This window comes from Stomoxys calcitrans, chromosome 3 (assembly GCF_963082655.1).
Source record: "Stomoxys calcitrans chromosome 3, idStoCalc2.1, whole genome shotgun sequence".
NCBI classification, from domain to species: Eukaryota; Metazoa; Arthropoda; class Insecta; order Diptera; family Muscidae; genus Stomoxys; species Stomoxys calcitrans.
The window spans coordinates 53,905,013-53,922,748 of NC_081554.1; the positions used below are offsets into that span (position 1 = coordinate 53,905,013).

A 17,736-nucleotide genomic window follows, 5' to 3' on the forward strand; every position below is an offset into this window, starting at 1 on the left:
TAGTTAATAATTCTTCAGATAGGAGATATTATGCATCTGTGAAGTTTTTGTCATATACCGAATTAGGTTTGTTGGACACCGGCGCTAACGTGTCATGTATTGGATCGGACTTAGCAGGAGTAGATTTTAGTAGCTATCAGGAATTTCATCCATTGAAGTCATTTGTCAGGACAGCAGACGGGGTTACACAAAGAGTTAAGGGATACCTTCATGTAAATATGCATTTTAAGAATCAGGTCCAGAGGATGAAGATTTTGATAGTTCCTTCAATTAGCCAAAGGCTAATACTTGGTCTAGATTTTTGGGCTAAATTTAAACTGGCACCCGATTTGTTTGATAATGCGATTGTTTCTTCCACACAAACTGATGTTCGGGAACTGGTTTCAGAGATGTCTGAAGCATCCCCTGAGTGTGATGATAATAGGAGATACCCGCTTACTCCATTGCAACGTCAGCAATTGGAGACTGTGATTCAATTATTCCCAAATTCCGACAGAGAAGGACTTGGTAGAACGGACTTAATCAAGCACAAGATTGAAGTTGATGGGGCTACTCCAGTCAAACAGAGATATTACCCAGTGTCCCCTGCCGTGGAGAGGCTGATGTATCAGGAGGTGGAGAGGATGTTATCTCTAGGAGTGATAGAACCATCTTCTTCATCTTGGAGCTCCCCAATGAGATTAGTCTTAAAACCCAACAAGGTACGCCTGTGCCTTGATGCGAGGAGATTGAACCAGGTAACCAGGAAGGACGCGTACCCGTTACCCAGTATTGAGGGAATATTTTCCAGACTCCCCAAAGCCCACATTATATCCAAGCTTGACTTGAAAGACGCATACTGGCAGATTGGCCTTACCGAGGAATCCAAAGCTTTAACGGCCTTTACAATCCCCGGTAGACCTCTCTACCAGTTTGTCGTTATGCCATTTGGGCTTTGTAATGCCCCTGCTACCATGTGCCGACTTGTTGACGAACTTATACCCCCTGACTTGCGAAATTGCGTTTTTGGCTACTTAGACGACTTAATTGTGGTCTCAGAAGATTTTAATACTCACCTTACTGTGTTAGTTAGGCTGGCTGAACAACTTCGGAGAGCAACCCTTACCCTGAATGTCGCGAAATCGCATTTTTGTGTGACTGAGGCTAACTATTTAGGGTATATCATTGGAGAGGGTGGCATAAAGACAGATCCCCAGAAAGTAGACTCGATTTTGAACTGGCCAGTTCCCAAAAATATTAAACAGGTACGAGGTTTCTTAGGCCTAGCGGGTTGGTATCGGAGATTTGTTTCTAATTTTTCATCCGTCGTTTTTCCGATCACTGAGGTTTTATCGACCAAACGAACATTCAAATGGACTGAGGACGCACAGAAGGCTTTTGACCATCTAAAGAAACTTCTCACCACTGCACCGATTCTGTCTAATCCGGATTTTTCTAAAAAGTTTTTCCTGCATTGCGATGCCAGCGATTTTGGCATAGGCGCAGTGTTAGTGCAGTTGGATGAGGAGGGCAATGAGAAGCCAATAGCTTTCATGTCTCGAAAGTTATCGTCGGCACAGAGGAACTACAGTGTGACCGAACGTGAATGTTTGGCAGCTGTTGAGGCTATTAAGAGATTTCGATGTTATCTTGAACTACAAGAGTTTGAGATAGTCACCGACCACTCATCCTTGTTGTGGTTGATGAGGCAACCCGATTTGACAGGGCGCTTAGCTCGATGGGTTTTCAAATTACAAGGGTTCAAGTTTACAGTCCGACATAGAAAGGGAAAAGAAAATGTGGTTCCAGACGCCCTATCTCGTATCCCCAGCGAGGAAATTTCTGCGGTTGAGCTGATTGGACCGGAAATCGACTTAGAATCTCCACATTTTCAGGATGAAGGATATGAAAATTTACGAGCCAGGATACAGAAAGATATGACAAGGTATCCAGATGTGAAGCTTATAGATCGGTATATTTATATACGGACAGACCACTACCGAGGGAATGGGGACCAGGAGGAAGGGTGTTGGAAACTCTGGGTGCCGGAGGAGCTGAGGCAGGATGTAATTCTTAGGGCGCACAATTCCCCGATTTCCGCCCATTGTGGCATTGTTAAGACATTGGATTTGATCCGCAGAAGTTTCTTTTGGCCTGGACTTGTACAAGATGTACGAAAGTACATACAGTCATGCGAAGTTTGTAAGTCCTCTAAAGCGCCTAATTTTATTTTAAGACCTGAAATGGGAAGTCCAGCCGAAGTTTCAAGACCATTCCAACGTATATATGTTGATATTTTAGGCCCGTATCCGCGTAGCAGACAGGGTTATATAGGTATATTAATAGTATTAGACCATATGACGAAATTTCACTGGTTATTTCCCTTAAAGAAATTTACCTCCTCGTGCATCAGTGAAATCTTGCTTGGGCATGTCTTCCATATCTATGGAGTACCGGAGACTCTTATGAGTGATAATGGCTCTCAATTTAAGGCCAATGATTTTAATGCCTTTTTGACTTCGTTGGGAATCTCTCATGTTTACACGGCCGTATACTCTCCGCAGTCCAATGCTTCGGAGCGTGTGAACCGTTCCATTATCGCCGGAATTCGAAGCTATTTGGGTAAGGACCATACTAAGTGGGATGAACATCTAAGTTTTATTAGCTGCTCTTTACGTAACACCTATCATCAAAGCATTAAATGTTCCCCATATAAGGCACTTTTTGGAATAGATATGGTTACCCATGGTAGCTCTTTCAAACTCCTACGGAATTTAAATGCATTGAACGAGCCATGTATTAGACTGAACCGAGAAGACAAATTGCAGGTGATGAGAACCAGACTAAAAGACCACATCGCTAAGGCTTACGAGACTAATGTTAGGCAATATAATTTGAGGTCCCGTCCAGTATCGTATAAGGTTGGAGACGAAGTCTTCCGAAGAAATTTTGCTCAAAGTTGTCAGATAAAGAAATTTAATTCGAAGTTGGCTCCCTTATTCATAAAGGCTAAGGTTAAGGAGAGAATTGGCAATCATTACTATTTATTGCAGGACATTGATAGTAAGAATACAGGCACCTACCACGCCAAGGACATTAGGCCATGAATTTTAATTCTCCCCCTAATACTTCACCATAAGATGGTAGTATTATGTGGTTTGTAATGCAATTTTTCCTATATTTGTTTGAAATGTGTACCACACGTTATATTCCTCAATACAATTCGAGTACTTGCACTGTACAGACAGAATTTTGTTACTTTTATTACAAGTAGGGAGTATTGACTACTTGTAATTGATAATTACATGCATACGTGTCTCAGCGGAGTTATGCTTGACAGGCTACGTGGCTGCGAAACCTCATTTTTGCATTCTTTTCTTGATCAACCTTTAAGAAGTAAAGTCAAAAATTTAAGACCAGTTTTATTTTAAGTGGAAGTTTAAGTCAAGAAAAATTCCTTCGCGGTGATTAAGATAAAGAAGAAAAAGAAAAAAAAAAGAAACAATATCCGAATTAATTCGGCTCAGGTAATTATCCAACCAAATGAATTATTCAGTGCGAATTAGGTGATACATTTCGGTTTTTATACCATTCAGAAATTCTAACCTCTTTGCTGAGGTCCGCGTGCTGCAAGACGACACGCCAATACTTTGCTTTCGTTGGACGTTTCAAATAATAAAAGCACCTAAGAGAAATCTTCATAAGAGAAGCTTTAAAAACCCACGTGCCACCTTCTGGTTCCCTGGAGCCCGACTGGTCGTCTCCAAGAATTATCTTGGGCACGTGGTCAACAGGAGCGCCTTCATAACACCTGAGGAAAAAGTGCCACGAAAATCCAATTTATATTCCACCAACAGCCGGAATTGTGCCTTGAACAACTTTGGAATAGACAGCCTTCCAAATTTTATTCATTTTTTGTCTTTGGCGACTACACCACATGTTCTCGGTGCTGTTGTCAGACAGGATTTCTGTTTAACTGCCTCCAACATTGGTTCGCCTTATTATCATCAACATTTGAAGCCCTATCACCGGTGCTTGGGCTGTTGCTAAGAGAGACGTTTAATTTTTTTATGGAGTAAATCAATCTCCCTTGAAAACCACATGCCATAACTATAAGCAACAGTCCACATAACCTACAAGTGACCCGCCGAATAAGCCAGCAAGATACCACCGAAGACGTAGCTAATTACCAAGATGTATTTTTAATCAACTAGCCATTCACCACTTTCAATAAAAAAAAACATCATCATCGTCGTAATTTTGGCATGGCTCATACACATCACCCACATAAGTAACTAAGATTTATGTAAACCGAAACAAAAATCATCATAATGACGATCAACTCCCATTCGACATACAAGTGTCTGATCGCATCGTAATAATTAAGTAAAAAAAAAACATAAAGGAAAAGAATTAATCTGAAATATTTAAAATAAGCTAAGTTTGAAGCCAGTTAAGTATCATGGATATACTCTAAAGTTAAAACCAAACTATCTTAAATTATTTTTTTTACTTTTCAATATCATCATAATTAACTTAGCCCAAACATCATTTGCAAAGCAAAAACATAATCATCTTCCAACTTCCCATGTAATAGCGCCAGCAGCGGACGAGGCCTCATCCAACAGCGGTAGCAAAAACAATGTAAGTGGTGAGTCTTCAATGATATTTCATTCATTTGTTTTTTCTTTGTTTTTTTTTTTTTTTTTTTTGCTTTGCATTGATCAAAATTGATAAATCGTGCGTAGTTACAAGCAGGCAAAAATCAAGTGACGTCATTGATAACATGAGTGCATTGCTTTTGTGATTTCTTTTTGTTTTTTTTTCGAATTCTTTACATCATTCATTGTCTGGTTTTGATTCATGGTTGCTTGTAACCAAGGCTTAGGCGCTACACACAATTAATTTGCATATTAGATTTATCCGTCTATATAAATTTTTTTTTTATTATTAATTTGCTATGGAGTTCTATTTAACTTATTTTTCATATTGATTTTATAAATTAAGGGTTAGAATTTAAAATTTTTATAGGATAAAATTTCTATGAATTTACATTTTTTTTTTTTATAATAAAAATGAATTTGGAAAGGAATATGTAAGTCTATTTAATATTCTTACCGGGTGTGAGAAAGCATAAAAACTTGAGGTAGCGTACTTGGGACTTTAGCAATACAAATCGGTGCAATGTTAAAGTCAAAGGTAGGGAGGGTAGAGAGCATCAATCTCCAAAACATCTGGAGAAATAGCAGTGTAGTAATTGTGGTGTTTTGTTGCAGGCATTGATCGACAGGGGAGTTTCGTTTGTCACCTGAAATCTTGTAGGTCAATTTCTTTGTTGTTTTTTTTTTTTAGTCAATTTTCAGTATAGGGAGTCTATAAATTTATTTATGAATGACCATTTTTTTATTGGAGTGCGAGGGAACAAGAATCCCCCCCATGCCGACTGAAAGCTAGCATAGTCAATGACTCCCGTTCGTTCCTCCACTCTGATGGATTAAAAAGCCTGATTGTCAGGAAATAAAAAATTTAGTTGTGGAAATGGTTCATTACACGGTAATGGTTGGGCCTTAAAAGGCCAACATTCTTAAATCATTATTTTGAGTTGTTACAAACAAAATGACCTGATTAACATACCCCCAGGGTAACGGCTATGAAAAGATCGAAAGCTTATCGCAATTTTTAATAAACAAAATCACATTGACAATGAAGATGTTCTGAAAACAAAGAAAGTCTCGCAGAATAATAAAATCAACAAAACAGTTCTCAACTTAAACAGCTCTAGTGAAGAGCTTGTCTAGGAATTATTCAAACCCCTACATAATTCTAAACAATATGAGCAAAGGTGTTATGAAAATATTTCTGCTTTGGGGCATGCTGGTCATGGCTTTTGCCCAAGGCAAAAAAATCCAAAATACGACAACGTCATTGACAGTTGAACAAAAGAAGCTGCAATCTATGGAGCATAAAATAGGCATTGGCCAACCTATTTGTGGGAATTTTTACGAATATGCCTGTCACAAATGGTCATTTCTTACGACGGCATCAGAGGCCATAGGAGAGCTGGAAGAAAAGACGGGAAAACAAATGGAAAATATTATTAAGGTATTTCCCACACTCATGTATCCACAGTTCTTGGCCAGCATATACAATCAGTATCAATCGTGTAAAAATCGAGGCGAATTTGAGGTGCTTGACTATCTGAAGTGGATGAATGAAAATACTGCCATAAACTGGCCTTTGGTAAGACAGAAAGAGCATAGGGCCGAAGAAGAAGAAGAAGCTGCTTCTCCCGATTGGATAGAGTTACTGGCCTTGACACGCACCTATGGCTTCCACGACATTTTCATCTATGAACATGTGACACAGCGTCACGACGATCCCACCAAACTGATTATAGAAATTAAGAGACCCGCCCTTTATACCATAGCCGACTTAAAATCTCAGATTTATGATCCCAAAGGTCACCTGCAGCATATGGATTTGGAAAGTTTTCGAAATTTTCAAAAGGATCTGCTCAATATGACATTGCATTTTGTGGAACGTGTGGAAAAGGCAAGTTTTGCACATATAACGGACTCTAAATGCCGACCAAGCAACACAAAACCCCAAATGGTGACAGTGAACGAATTGCAACTGCAACTGCCTTGGCTGGTGAAATATTTAGAAACGCTGCTCAATAGAAGCCCCTTAGATGCCGACATGAGAATTTACATCAACAGTGTGGAATATCTGCAAACAGTCTACAGCTTCATGAATGAGCGAGGCAATCGCTTTATCAACGACTACATTCAGCTGAAATTTTTAATTTATTTGCAAATGAAGTATTTTAGTCGCAGTTATAAATGTGATCAGGATATTCGTGAGAGCTTTCCCTTGGCCATGCAGTGGGCCTATGAGCAAAACAATCAACAATTGAAGTGGCAAATACCAAAAGTGGAGAAGATATATGAAAATCTCAAAGCTGAGTTTCGTCAATCATTGCAGACGAATAGCTACAATTTCAGTGAGAATGTGCATCAGTATCTGCTGGACAAACTGGACAACCTGCAATTGATGATGGGCTCAATGAATGTTTTTGAGTTGCAGCGTTACTATACCAATTTAAGTCTCGCTAAGAACAATTACTATGGCAATCATTTGCTAATCTTAAATTTCCATTTTAACCGCTTGCATAAGGCTCTGGACATGGAGCAACTTACTCCCAGCTCTCCCGAAATGTGGCATTTTCAACAGTTCGTGGAGTTTGACCAGCGGCTTGACAAAACCCTTTCGCTAGCTCATTTACCCAAATTTTATCCTAGACTTAATGTTATCTACTTTCCCTTGACATTGCTGCAGCCTCCCTACTACGAAGATGGCTTGAGTGAGGAGTTTATCTATGGTTCTATTGGTTTTTGGCTTGCCCATGAAATTGTCAGGTCATTCGATCAGCATCACCTGGCATACGATGCCAAGGGTAAAGTCAACACACAAATGTTGCAACAATTCCAATCGAATCAAAAATTTGAAAGATCCCTATTGGTATTTAGGCTAAACTTTTCCGAGAATTACCTGAACGACATAGAAGATGTAGGCAATGATCTGGGAGGTTTAAAATTGGCCTATAATACGTTTGCTGCCATCAAAGGAGTAAATCATTTAAACAAAACCTTCACCCTTCACAATAGAACATTCACCAGCGAGCAGTTATTCTTTTTGAATTACGCCCAAAACTTTTGCGGTGCTTTATGTAATTTTGGTCATCTGGGTGGCTTCTTTTACGACTCCTGCAAACGTGTCAATTTGCCTGTGCAAAAGTTTCAAGAATTTCATCAGGCATTTGGTTGCGGTGGTAATACCAGGGAACCTATTTGGTAGAGCTCTATACTTAGTTAGATTTTTTTTTAAATAATTTTAAGTATGGAATGATTTTGATTAAACCTACAGTTATCGAATAAAATATATCATTATTAATCAAGGTGTTAAAAAACTGTTTTTACGTATGCTAGCTGCCGCGGTGTGCTTTGCTACACTCATAGGAAAAGTTTGCTGAAAATAGCAAACACTGTCTGCTGACTATTAGTAGTTGCTGCTATTGTAGCAGTAGTTCTGTTATTACAGCAGTTGTACTGCAATTTCAGAGCAGCCTGCTGACTGTTGAACAGTCTGTTGTTTGTTGAAAATGACTGCTGTTTAATTGTGAAGGGGATGGTTTGGTTAGGTTTAAGTGGCTGTCTGCCATCAGACTCACTTAGACGTTTTCGTCCATTGTGATACCACAGCAACAGAAAACAGGAAGATGCCTTCTAGTTCCTACCGTTGAACAATGCAGATCGCTTTAAATATCCCAATAACTTGCGAATGTTTACATTCGCTAAATCAGACAGGTTCTAAAAGAAATGAGAACCTAAAATGGAACTCCTACTGACTGCCAGAGCTAGACGTACACTCAGCAAATGTTCTATAGTATGTTCTTCCTCGATGTCATCACAGCTTCGGCAAAAGTCGTTACTGGCTACCTTTAGTCTGTGAGCATGTTTTCCGATTAGACAGTGACCTGTCATGACGGACACAATGACTGAGACGTCTGTTCTAGCCAATGAAAGCAAAGCGGTAGACCTCTTCAAGTCTAGATTAGGTAACATAATTTTGGAGTGCTCACAGCCCCCTCCTTTGTGACCATCTATCATTTGTTGCCCTTCGGGCCTGATTCAAAAGACTTAACTTACATATGGCTAGAGTTATACTCGGCTAGAGGCAGTTCCCCTAGAATGTGTAAGGCAGTTCCGAGACTCGCAATCCCATCCGCTTTACAATTTCCTGGGATATCTGTGTGGCCCGGCACCCGGAACAGGTGAATGTTGAACTGTTCAGCCATTTCGTTGAGAGATCTGCGACAATCGGAAATACGTTCCCCAGGGATTTAATGGCTGCTGGCTGTCTGAGAAGATATAAAGGGTGATTTTTAGCTATTATCTTTTAGGCAACACTGGTTTAAACAGCTCACGCACGTTTGCTGTTTTGTTTCACTGTCAAGCATCTTCAGTTTGGTCTATAATGTAACCATGCATAGTCTTTGAAACGAACAATTCTTGCAAATTATTGAATTTCATTATCAAAATGCGTGCTCTGTTAAGAAAGTTCATCGCGCGCTTCTTCCATTGAGCGTCGAAGCTCATTTTTGGCTCAATGGGTATATAAATAAGCAGAATTGTTGATTTTGGAGTGAAGATAAGCCAGAAGCATTGCAAGAGCCACCAAAGCATCCAGAAAAAGTCGCATTTTGGTGCGGTTTATAGGCTGGACCGTAGATCATGCGGTTAAACGGCTTTAGACTATTTTTTGTGGGGCTAAGTTAAAGCTCATGTCTGTAAAGATTTTTCTGATGCATTTTTCTGAATTTTATGTGTTTTTTTTTAACTTTCCTATAGCTCTTAAAAAATTACCCTTTATATGCCAGTTAACGTTTTGGCAAGGATCTTCGTTTGATATACACTGCTGTGGTCGGGTAGCCCCTTCGATATGACCGGTTCAAGCTGTTCAAATTACTCCCCAAAGCCAACTTGGTCGTCTAGTGTAGAAGTCTATGTTATTGTATTACCATGGATATCGTAGATTCAATTGGTTTTATCAGATATGGTGTACCAAGGATAACACAGTGTTTGTAGCCGCCACATGACCAATGAGAAAGCTCCCTTAACCTCACGGCAGTGGTCGCTGCAATTTGTCTAGCCACAATGTCCAGAGGCATAAGATGTAGCATTAAATGTAGTCCATCAGATGGTGTCTTTCTCAGTGCGGCTGTGATGCACAAACAAGCCATCCTTTGGATTCAGTTGAAAATTGAGCAGGACTTTTGAATCGCCGTCCACCAGACCACAACACCATATAGCATTATGGGTCTGACAACTTCAGTATATACCCAATGCATGATACGCGGTCTAAACCCAAAACTTTTTCCAATGGCTCTCTTCAGGTGTACAGGGCAAGAGTTGCTTCTCTTGCCCTATCCAAAATATTGGATTTGAAGTTCAATTTCCTGTCTTGTAAGAAACCCAGGTATTTTGGGCATTTTGGAATATACCTCCTCCCAAGGAGACAGATGCCACTGTAGGCAAGTTGTATCTCCTGCTGAAAAGAACTACTTCTGTCTTGCATGGGTTAATACTTAGACCACCTAGTCCTGAAGTATATTTCTTAGAGTGCTGGGAAACTTTCCCCTAACCGCAATAGCCACGTGATCAGCAAACGCAACCACTTTTACGCCTTTTTCTTTCAGAGACAATGATATATTGTTAATGGCTATATCCAAAGTAGAGAAGACAGTACACCTCTTTAAGGTGTTCCGCTGCTGATCCATCTTTTTAGATCCACAGATTCCAAGCCAATGCAAGCGTAATACATCTTTTAGTAAGTAAGTTATTACTAATCTTTCTTACGGCAATGTTGACGCCTAGAAACTACAAATCCTTCATGATTGACGTCCGTTTTACGTTATTGAAATCACCTTCAATGTCAAGAAATGCTACCATTGTATATACCTTGACAGCGAGAGAACCCTCTATGTAGCCGACTAGGTTGTGAAGGGCTGTTTCAGAGAATTTGCCTTTACTATATGTATGCTGCTGTCGCGACAAGTGATCTCCAGGAATCTTTTCTTTAAGATATGTTTCTAGCAACCTCTCAAGAGTCTTCAGCATAAAGGATGACAGACTAATAAGGACGAAAATCTTTCGCCTTCGTGTGGTAAGGTGTTCCTGCATTCGGAATGAAAATGTCTTTCGTGCACCTTCATTCCACTGGTATATAAGACATGCTGATTAAATATCCTTAAGCCAGGGAACCAGTCTATCAGACACAGCTTGTAATTCAACAGTTTATACATTATCTGGGCCTGGCAACTTAAAAGAGTCGAAACTTCTTATCGTCCAAAGGATTTTCGGCTCAAAAACAATTTCCCTAATAACCTCTGACGAATGCATACCAGTGACTACCTCTTCTGGCGCTTCGTTATCTGGTGAATTGCCCGGGAAATGTGTATCAACGAGTAGTTCTAGGGTTTCCTCACTAGACATTGTCCATACATTCTCCGACTTCTGAATATACCCCACCGTTATAGGTCTCGAGGACATAATCTTCTTTAGCCTAGAGACCTCAGATGTATCCTCCATGGAGCTGCACAATTCTACCCAAGATTTTTTCTGTGCCTTTCTCAGCTCGCCCATATAGATGTACCAATCGTGTGGTGCTCCTGTGGCTTTCGCTCTGTTGAAGAGTTTTCTGCAGTCCTTCTATAGACCCACCAGCTCTGGGGTCCACCATGGCGTTCGCTGTTTGCCCCTTGGCTTGGCACTAGGACATGCTGACGCATGTCAGCATGTAGGACATGCTGACGCATGAAGTGAGTCATTCAGGGGCTTCGTGATCCGCTTGACCACTATGTCTATATCCTCCACTATCTTTTCTGGTCTAGAAGGGATAGACGTGTAGAATTTGTGCCGACATTTATCCCAACCCGCCTTTCATCTGTTTAGCCGAGGGACCACTACTGCAGTATTTTCCCCAAGGCTGAAACTGATATAACAATGATCAGAGCAGCTGTGGTCATCCAACACTTCCCAGTCACATATTTTTGCGCTTATATCTTCCGATACAAAGGTAATATCTAGTACCTCCTGCCAGATCCTGGTAATAAAGGTCGGTTTATCCCCTTTATTACAGTTCGCAAGATAGCAACTAAAAATATAATCGATAAGCAGCTCACCGCTTTCGTTGACATCCAAACTTCCCCATATCCCACTTTCTACAATGAGGATCTTCTTCCCTACAGAAGCGGCTACAACCAGCAACTTAGGGCGGTCTGAGGGTGGTATCTCTGAATCGTGTGCCATATATAGGGAACCAAGCCAGTAATGAGATTTGTTTATTTCCAGGCTGGCTACTACTAAATCTTCAGTGCTAAGCGACGGAAGAAGAAAAACATTTAGACTGTCTCCCATTCCCCGTACCCTTGAGTATTTTAAATCCCTGAATTCTTGGTCCATGAACCATTCCTCCTCACACCAATGGTTCCTGGATAAGAACCACATCAAATCCTGCTGCTATCAGTAGGTCTTTTAGTGCCGCCGAAGCGGCCTTAAAATGGTGGAGATTTATCTGTAGAAATCGGAGCATAGTCAGTATTCAGAACTTCCACCACTGTTACGTTATCCTCGTCTTCTGATTCCACCACGAGTTCATCCTTACAAGATTCGTTACATCTTGCCATGTTGAGCTTCCGTACACATCCAGGGGCAGGTGGGACACTGGATACTGGCGGTGTGGACGATTCCTCCTTAGATGCTTCACTAGTTGCTGCTGTCGAAGTACTCCTTGAGTCGCATACTTCGCCACTAGCGCACACCTTGGGCCCAGTCCAATTGGATGACCCACCCACACAGGGCTAGTCGGGTCTCGTTTTGATGCCTTTGCCTACTGTCTCGATTGCAGCAGGGGGATTTTCAGTCTCCTGCAATCCGCCATACTTATGCGATGTGGTCGATAGTTCCTCAGGCAAGTGTTTAGCAACAACTGCTGAGTCGTCTCCTGATTCCCCAACCCCACCGCTTCTATAGACCTTCAGTTTCAACTTGTTGAATCCGTAGGATACAACTCCTTCATACTCGTTATCATCTGTAATGTTTTATACCCACCACCGAAGGATGGGGGTATATTCATTTTGTCATTCCGTTTGCAACACATCGAAATATCCATTTCCGACCCTATAAAGTATATATTCTCTTGATCAGCGTAAAAATCTAAGACGATCTAGCTATGTCCGTCCGTCTGTCTGTTGAAATCACGCTACAGTCTTTAAAAATAGAGATATTGAGCTGAAATTTCGCACAGATTCTTTTTTTGTCCATAAGCAGGTTAAGTTCGAAGATGGGCTATATCGGACTATATCTTGATATAGCCCCCATATAGACCGATCGGCCGATTTAGGGTCTTAGGCCCATAAAAGCCACATTTATTATCCGATTTTGCTGAAATTTGGGACAGTGAGTTGTGTTAGGCCCTTCGACATCCTTCGTCAATTTGGCTCAGATCGGTCCAGATTTGGATATAGCTGCCATATAGTCCGATCCTCCAATTTAGGGTCTAAGGCCCATAAAAGCCACATTTATTATCCGATTTTGCTGAAATTTGGGACAGTGAGTTGTGTTAGGCTCTTCGATATCCTTCGTTAAATTGGCCCAGATCGGTTCAGATTTGGATATAGCTGCCATATAGACCGATCCTCCGGTTTAGGGTCTTAGGCCCACAAAAGCCACATTTATTATCCGATTTTGATGAAATTCGGGACAGTGAATTGTGTAAGGCCCTTCGACATCTTTCTTCAATTTGGTCCATATCGGTTCAGATTTGGATATAGCTGCCATATGGACCGATTTCTTGATTTAAGGTTTTGGGCCCATAAAATTCTCATTTATTATCCGATGTCGCCGAAATTTGGGACAGTGTGTTAAGTTAAGCCCCTTGATATACTTCTGCAATATAGCACAGATCGGTCTAGATTTGGATATAGCTGCCATATAGACCGATATCTAGGTTTTAGGTTTGGGGGCCATAAAAGACACATTTATTGTCCGATGTCGCTGAAATTTGAGACAGTGAGTTTGGCTAGGCTCTTCGACGTCCTTCTTCAATTTTGCCCAGATCGGTCCAGATTTGAATATAGCTGCCTTATAGACCGATCACTCGATTTAAGGTTTTGGGCCCATAAAAGAGGCATTTATTGTCCGATTGCGCCAAAATTTAGGACAGTGCTTTGTGTTAGGCTCTTCGACATTTTTATGCCACTTGGCCCAAATCGGTCCAGATTTGGATATAGCTGCCATGTAAACCGATATCTCGATTTAAAGTCTTGGCCCCATAAAAGGCGCATTTATAATCCGATTTCACTGAAATTTGACACAGTGACTTATATTAGGCTTGTCGACATCCGTGTCGTATATAGCTTAGATCGGTTTATTTTTAGATATAGCTAGTGTACTTATTAGTATTTGGTCCAAATCGGAACATGTTTTGATGAAACTGATATGGGACATAAGGTATGAAATTTTCACCGAATTTTGATGAAAGGTGGTTTACATATATACCCGAGGTGGTGGGTATCCAAAGTTCGGCCCGGCCGAACTTAACGCCTTTTTACTTGGTTTTGGTTAGAGTAGGTTAGGTTAGGTTTAGAAAAGGATACCGGTATTAATCCACCCCATCCCACTATGGACATTAGACCGTTCTCCCCATAAGGGATAAACAATTTTTGCAAATAGAGAAACGCATACCTTCCAAGCTATTCCTCTTGATCCCAATAAGCGAATACCGAAATATTGTGACGATCAGTTAACGATAACAGGTTGTTGTTGTTGTTGTAGCAGTTTGTTGTGTTCTTTCTTTCATCTGCTTGATTCTGTAAAGACCCAGGAACTCTGCGACTAAAACGGGGTGCGTCCGCAGGGATCTGGGTCTGAGTCAAGTGGGTTTGGCTGGACAGTTAAAGAGGTGAGGTGTATCGTGCGGTCCCTGCTTACAATCAGGACATACATCTTGCACGTCGGCACCAATCCTTGCTCTGAAGGCGTGGTTGCATCTGCCGGAAAGTATTTGAGCCAGAACTACTCTGGTTTGCCGGGGGAGGTCAATTTCTTCAGGTGCAATGGGAGGCGGTCGTTCTCCAAGGACTACATTCACTCGGTTATTTACCGCATCTGCTACCGTGTCTGCATGAATGTTGTCTAGACCGCTTGATCTAGAGGTTCTTTCTTGTAGCGCTGAACATGTAGATCTACGTTAAGGCTTCTATTGCAACACTATGACTTAATGATCTGAAAAAAGGCCAGCTTCGTAGAAACTAAAGTCAATCCCTATTTATTTTACTTTCTTATATTTCATCGCACTGTATGCTGTTGGTGGGAGAGATTTTTCTATCAGTTTAGGAAATTTTCGGCATTATATTGAGATTAATTGATAATTAAATTAAATTTGAGCTTTTGTTTCATAGACTTTATTTGTTTGTAGGGTAATGATGCGTCTGCTCCGAATTTAATACGAAAATAAACAAATAACAAGCAAAAGCGCATTAAGTTCGGCCGAGCCGAACTTTGCACATCTACCACCACAGATGTATATAAAGGGTGATTTTTTAAGATCTAACAAACAAAACATGAAATGTGCGTGAGCTGTTTGAACTAGCGTTGCCAAAAAGATAATAGCTTAAAAATCACCCTTTCGTTTATGTAAATTTCTTTAAATCCGATGGAAAATACATAATAAAAGTACCCAAGGGTTTATTCGGGAGATCGGTTTGATCTATACAATAACCGCATAATAAATGCACTCTTTATGGGTTAAGGTCCAAAATCGGAAAATATGTATGCACAATATACAGCTATATGCCCGTTAAGGGACAACTTTGAGCACCAAATGGGCTGAAACTTCGAGCTCCGATCTGTGTGGTGTTCATCGTTATCGCGAAATGTGTAGCTGAGAGCTACCGGGCGAGTCCACAGGGTGGGGATGGTAGAATGCTGCATACGGAGTAACTGTAATTGCAGTCGCGGACAATCATCATTTTTAAGTGAAGAGTCTAAGTGAGAGGTCGGACGGCACCGGCTCTTGCTGAAATACTGGGTGCCCATGATGCTGGATATAACGAGGCGAAGTATTGGCGCCCTTAAATAGCCAATGGCCAATATTTTCCCACGGCGATCGGTCTTATGGACCGCATCGAGCTTGCTCTTCTATAGGTGCTGGACGCGGACCGCTGCCTCCAAATGCAAATGTGGCTGCAACAACAACAACAACAGCTTTATACCGTTTGTGCTGGGCAATGATCAGTTAGTCAGTCAGTAATCAGACAGTCAATGTGGATATCATTTTCGTGCTCTACTCCCAAATAAGTTTCATTTGAGCCTTATATTGCTGTGGTCTGTAGTTATATCGGGTATGGTGGTATTTTTTGGGTGTGAGGTGGACGCCCATATATCAGATTATGTGTTCTAGTTTCAAATACCTTTCATTCGAGCCTCATGTTGTCATTATTGATTTATATTTCCATTTGCCGGGTTTTGGAGGTGGCGCAGCCTCCGTGGAGGTGGCGCGTCCTCCCTGAATATAAGGATACCAAATTTCTGTTTTTGAGTTATTATAAACAAACTAAATTTTGCTTAAATCACCCCAGCCATCTCCAAGATCTGGCGTTTTTGAAAGTATAGTAAGGGGAAGGCTCGCCCATTACAATTTGGATGTAAATTCTACTTCATTATCTTGGTTTTGGTGGTGGATTGGAGTTGCCTTTGCCCCTTTGCCCCGAAAGTGGATATCACATTCATACTCTACTTCCAAAAACCAAACTTAGGCTACATGTTGCTATTGTCTGGCCATAAAACTGATAGCAGATTTGAGCCCCTATTTGCCATAATCCACAAATAAGTCCAGTTTGAGGGATATGTAGGGTGGGGCGGGGCCACCCAAGCCCAAAAAAAATATCATCGAACTCTACTCTCAAATTTCTTTTATTTGAGCCCCAATAACCATTGGTTAGGGCAGTTTATGGGGTGAGAAGACCCCCAATAACTTGGCCTCAACATTGGACATCAAATTCGTTTTCTACTATCAAATACTTATTATTTATTGCCATAGTAGGCAAACATGGCCGGTTTGAAGTGAGTTTTATGGGGCTCGTGATATTATTTCAGGGTTGTTTTGCTTGAGCCTTATAATGGCAAGTATTTTGAAGGTGGATATCAAGATATTTAGGGCAATGGGTCTGGTTCAGATCCATACTGAATAATTTTTTTTTTGTATTTGTTATCTACATTCAAAATCATATTTCAAAGCTGCCACTTGTGTTACCACTTCTTTAAAGATCCGTAGGTTCTCCCGAGTCTATCCCAATTTGAGGGTAAAAATTTTACTCCACTACCAAAGACCGTTTATTGCTGTCCTTTTCTACCCTGATCGGCCTTCATATATTATTTTTATACCCACCACCGAAGGATGGGGGTATATTCATTTTGTCATTCCGTTTGCAACACATCGAAATATCCATTTCCGACCCTATAAAGTATATATATTTTTGATTAGCGTGAAAATCTAAGACGATCTAGACATGTCCGTCCGTCTGTCCGTCTGTTCGTCTGTCCGTCTGTCTGTTGAAATCATGCTACAGTCTTCAAAAATAGAGATATTGAGCTGAAACTTTGCACAGATTATTTTTTTGTCCATAAGCAGGTTAAGTTCGAAGATGGGCTATATCGGACTATATCTTGATGTAGCCCCCATATAGACCGATCCGCCGATTTAGGGTCTTAGGCCCATAAAAGCCACATTTATTATCCGATTTTGCTGAAATTTGGGATAGTGAGTTATGTTAGGCCCCTCGACATCCTTCGTCAATTTGGCTCAGATCGGTCCGGATTTGGATATAGCTGCCATATAGACCGATCCTCCGATTTAGGGTATTAGGCCCATAAAAGCCACATTTATTATCCGATTTTGCTGAAATTTGGGATAGTGAGTTATGTTAGGCCCCTGGACATTCTTCGTCAATTTGGCCTAGATCGGTCCAGATTTGAATATAGCTACCATACAGAGCGATCCTCCGATTTAGGGTCTTAGGCCCATAAAAGCCACATTTATTATCCGATTTCGCTGAAATTTGGGACAGTGAGTTGTGATAAGCCCTTCGACATCCTTCGTCAATTTGGCTCAGATCGGTCCAGATTTGGATATAGC

General features: G+C 40.9%; 1 protein-coding gene across 1 annotated transcript; it reads left to right on the plus strand.

Moving 5' to 3' along the window:
* Positions 1-5,811: 5,811 nt before the first annotated feature.
* LOC106086958 (neprilysin-1-like) lies at positions 5,812-7,836 on the plus strand. The gene has a single exon (XM_013251797.2). It carries the CDS (start codon positions 5,812-5,814, stop codon positions 7,834-7,836), a length of 2,025 nt encoding a protein of 674 aa, XP_013107251.2.
* The last annotated feature ends 9,900 nt before the right edge of the window (positions 7,837-17,736 follow it).